Consider the following 4,431-nt stretch of genomic DNA (forward strand, 5'->3'; position numbering starts at 1 on the left):
AATGATTAGCGTAATAAGTTTAGTTTATGTCTATCACCTGACCTGGGTACACGTTTTTTCCTTGTGACCAGAATTTTTAAGATCTACTGTCTTAGCAAGTTTCAAATATATAGAAGCTTTTTAAAAAAGCTGTAGTTATCATGTTGTGCATTATATCTCCAGAACTTATAACTGGAAGTTTGCACCTTTGACCACCTTTACTCACCTTCCCTCCACCTCCCGCCCTCTACCTCTGGCAACCACAAATCTCATCTCTGTTTCTGTGAGTTTGTTTTTTTTAAGATTCCATATGTAAGTGAGATATACAGACTTTGTCTCTCTTTGTTTGGCGTATTTCACTTAGCATAATACCTTTAAGGTCCATTCATGTTGTTACAAATGGCAGGATTTTCTTTTTTATCTCTTAAATTATATATATTATTCCATTGCATGTGTGTATATGCCACATTTTTTAATCCATTTGTCTTTTGATGGATACTTAGTTGGTTCCTGTATTTTGGCTGTTGCGAATAATTTTTTTAAATTAACATGGGAATGCAGATATCTCTTCAGGATACCAATTTCACTTCCATTGGATACATACCCAGAAATGAATTTGCAGGATTATATGGTAGTTCTAGTTCTAATTTTTACTGGAAGTTAGTAAAGGTTTTATGGAGGGCAAATGCATGACCCAGTTTCATGACCCTTATGAAGGTTACTGCAGGAAGGATGTTAATAAAGATGGGATACGAGTTATTTAATTGGGTTAATTAATCATGGTGATGACCTTGAATTGCATGGTGATAGTGGAGATGCAGTGAAATGGTTGGGTGTGAGCTACATGTTGGAGCACAATTGGTAAGATTTGGTGTAGGTGGGGTGAGGGGAACGAGATATCAGGGGCATGCCTAGTATTGTTCTGGAAATAGCATGGAGCTGTTAGGAGATTGTGGAATGCAGATTGGAAATGTGGAGCCTCAGCAGATGAACAGCCTCTAATCCCCAAAGGCTACTATGGAGTAGTGTCCTCAGAGGAGAATCCAGCATTTTACTGGGACCCAGAGGTGGAAGATTGTGCTGGGGGAGAAGATGTAAAGGAGAAGGAACTGAAATTCTGACAGGCACAGTGGAAAGAGTAAAGTTAGAAGACAAGCAGATTGGCTAGATAAAGGGAGATAACAGGCAGATGGAGTGAGGGAATGCAGAGCTGCCTAAACTAATGCTCCAGGTTAGAAAGTGATCCTCAGGAGGGTGTCCCTTTGTACCCTCATGCTCCCTTGATCGTTTCTTTTTGGGGTTCTCCAAATTCATGTCTTCTACTCTTCCTGTATATGTTGATTTTGGCTTTGCAATTCTTTTAGGAGTCTTCCACAGGTCTAAAATCTCAATAACATCACAAACTCTTTGAAGTTGAAAACAGTAGTCCAGTTTATATACCATCTCTCTCTCTCTCTCTTTCTCTCTCTCTCTCTCTCTCTCTCTCTCTCTCTCTCTCTCTATATATATATATATATATATATATATATATACACATTTATATACAATCATATATATAGAATATAGAATAGGGCTGTTTATACAGTGTGAGTTCAGTTGCCAGCCTGCAGATGGCACTAAGGAAGTAGATTTTCATGGTGAGATGTCATGTTCAAAACCAGCCCTTTAGTTTATTGGACTGCTCATTGGAGCAAGCAGATGTTCTTGTTCCTGAAAGGTTCACTAGCCATGCAGCTCCTCATGTCTAGAGAACTACATATAGAGCGACTGCCCTTTGCCTTCCAGCTGCCTCTTTGTTGATTGGTTCAGCTATGAAGAGCTCACTCTTGGTCCTTGTGGTCCTTGTCTTGCTTTCCTGTGTTCCACCAGGTAAAATGAAATCCTCTTCCCGTGAGACTATGAACAGTGAAGGGAGAGAGTCTGTGAGGTTCTACAAGAGTGAGAAGAAAGCAGGATTTGGATGAAGGAAGCTGAAACAGGAAGGGATGTGAACAGAGATGGACATTTTGGACTTTTCCAGAAGATGGAGAGAAGATACTAAGGACACATGATAGAAGGTGGTTCTTTCCAGGGAAGAAATGGTTCTGGATCTTGGTCTGGGGAGTCTGTGAGGTTTGAAGGGAAAGTTGGAATGATATTTTTGGCATCACATTGATATTTAGAAGACAGGATTTGGGGGTGAGCAGGGAGGTTCTTCCTTCAGGACTCTTAGAATTTGTACTCCTAAGTCAGTTACCCAGATTATCCTTCACACATTTATAAGCCAAGGCAAATTTGATGCTGAGCAGAATCAGAAAATAGAGCTGGTTTTCCAGTGTTTTAACTTACAGTGTGATTAGATCCTCTGGAATATCAGTGAGAGAATTCACATCCTCTGGACAGAAACTAGCAACTTGATGATACCAAGAAGGGTCCACTTAAGTCACTGAAGTGGAGGTTCTCAAAAACTGTTTGCTTGTAGTTTTGCTGGGGTCTGCAGAAAGCTGACCCAGACCTTCATATTCAAGAGGTACCACTTAAAGGTCAAGTGTGAAGTACTCAGAAGACAGGCCCAGATGTGATTGTGTTGAGACTATTGCTGCTCTGGATGGAGGGACCTCTGGACATGGTGAACTGTGTTTCTGCTGGACTCCCTTGTCCCCAGAGGGGTGCCTCAGGGCTAACGGGCACGTGACAGGCAGGTTTGCTTGCCAATGGCCTTTGTCCATACCACACTGATTATCCTTATACCGCAAAGGCCCCAGTGATGGCTCCATGAACCAGCTGGGTGAGACTGATTAAGGCTTAATACGCAAAAGTGTATACAGTTCAGAGGGTGGCTCAGAGCCACGTTCACTCTCTTAAGCTGCCTTCCTACCAGCCCCCTCCATGCTTTCAGCTTCCAGAGGTATCTGGGTTTTAAAGACAGTATACTAACCTTATGGATATAAGGTATGTGTTTTAGGTGTTTCAAAGCCTTTCATACTCATTATCCCATGTGATGCTTTCAAGTACTCTGAGACTAAACCAAGACAGGTAGTTGGGCACTTGGCTAAAAATCATACAGAGTGTTACTGGGATGCAGAGGTAGAACCTTGGGCTTTCGTAATTTTAGGTCAGTGGTCTTTCCTTCTTCAAGCTGAGACTCTGATGATCTTATACTACCTTGTTACTATCCTAGACCCTGCATGCCTTCTGGAATGGGGCCTCTGTGGATTTCTGGGACTCCTCTGAGGTCTTAGTGTTCATTCCATGGCAAATAGTCCCAAGCAGAATCTGTTGGGCTCTGGTACCTGCATATAGTTGATTAGTGATTCATGTAAGGGGGGACCATGGGAACTAACGACTTATAATAGGGTCTCTGGAAAACAAGAGCCACTAAAAAACAGGTGTTTTTCCTGGAATGCTTGGGATGTTTTAAGCCCATCCGTTTACTATTAAAATGTTATAAAGTACAGCCTTCAATCTGATTTATCCATGATTTCATGACCCTGCAGAACACTGTGCATTAACGCTTGTTTCTGTTGACAGTTAGAAGTGGACCAAATCCATACATAAGAAAAGCATTTTCTACATGCTGGAAAGGAAAAGGTACTTGCAGGAAATTATGTTGGACAAATGAAGAACACCGCATTTTGTGTGATGTTGCACAACTGTGCTGCGTTAAGAAAAAGATGTTACAAGTAGAGTTTACAAGATAGTTGTGAGTGTCTGAGGCTCCTGCTGCATCCCTGTGGGGACCCAGATCATTCTCAGTTGTGTTATCCTAATAAAATGATGGTTTTAGTCTTTCTACGTTTCTATGTCTTCTTTGTTTCTCTACCTTTAGAGACATACAGAGGCGGCTGGGTGGCTCAGTCGGTTAAGCGTCCGGCTTTGGCTCAAGTCATGATCTTATGGTTCATGGATTTGAGCCCTGCATCAGGCTGTGCTGACAGCTAGCTCAGAGCCTGGAGCCTGCTTCAGATTCTGTATCTCCCCCTCTCTCTGAATCTCCCCTACTCACGCTGTCTCTCTCTGTCTTTCAAAAATAATAAAAAAATTAAAAAAAAGAGACATTCAGTGTCTCTCCTATGGAAATAATCTCTTGGTTACTTTCAGAATTTTCCTTTTCATTAATTTATTCCTTATTAAACATATCCTTAAAACTTTTCTTGAAGTATATGATACAATCAGAAAAGTTAGGAATCATAAGTGAATATCTTAATGAATTTCATAAGTTTAACACACCCATGTAACCTGCACTCAAATGGAAAAAGAATATTACAACATCTCAGTCACTACTAGTCCCTGTTCCACAAAGGATAATTCCTAGCTCAGCTTCTTTTTTGTTTTTCTGCATTAAAAAAAATAGTTTATTGTCAGATTGATTTCCATATAACACCCAGTGCTCTTCCCCACAAGTGCCCTCCTCAATTATCACCACCCCCCCCCCCCCGCTTTTTAACCCTCGGTTCGTTTTCAGTATTCAAT

At 41.1% G+C, this 4,431-nt stretch overlaps 1 protein-coding gene across 1 annotated transcript; it reads left to right on the forward strand.

The window, feature by feature from the left end:
* The first annotated feature begins 1,780 nt into the window (after window positions 1-1,780).
* DEFB135 (defensin beta 135) lies at window positions 1,781-3,749 on the forward strand. Its single transcript, XM_029947282.1, has 2 exons — window positions 1,781-1,848; window positions 3,490-3,749. Exons 1-2 carry the CDS (start codon window positions 1,791-1,793, stop codon window positions 3,657-3,659), a joined length of 228 nt encoding a protein of 75 aa, XP_029803142.1. The 5' UTR covers window positions 1,781-1,790; the 3' UTR covers window positions 3,660-3,749.
* Window positions 3,750-4,431: the final 682 nt, after the last annotated feature.

This window comes from Suricata suricatta, chromosome 1 (assembly GCF_006229205.1).
Source record: "Suricata suricatta isolate VVHF042 chromosome 1, meerkat_22Aug2017_6uvM2_HiC, whole genome shotgun sequence".
NCBI lineage: Eukaryota > Metazoa > Chordata > Mammalia > Carnivora > Herpestidae > Suricata > Suricata suricatta.

Bases quoted from the DNA above. Each gene is read 5' to 3' on its own strand.
- DEFB135 (XM_029947282.1), top strand. From the start codon at position 1,791: ATGAAGAGCTCACTCTTGGTCCTTGTGGTCCTTGTCTTGCTTTCCTGT. The intron at 1,849-3,489 runs GTAAAATGAAAT...TTCTGTTGACAG, and splicing joins GCTTTCCTGTGTTCCACCAG to TTAGAAGTGGACCAAATCCA.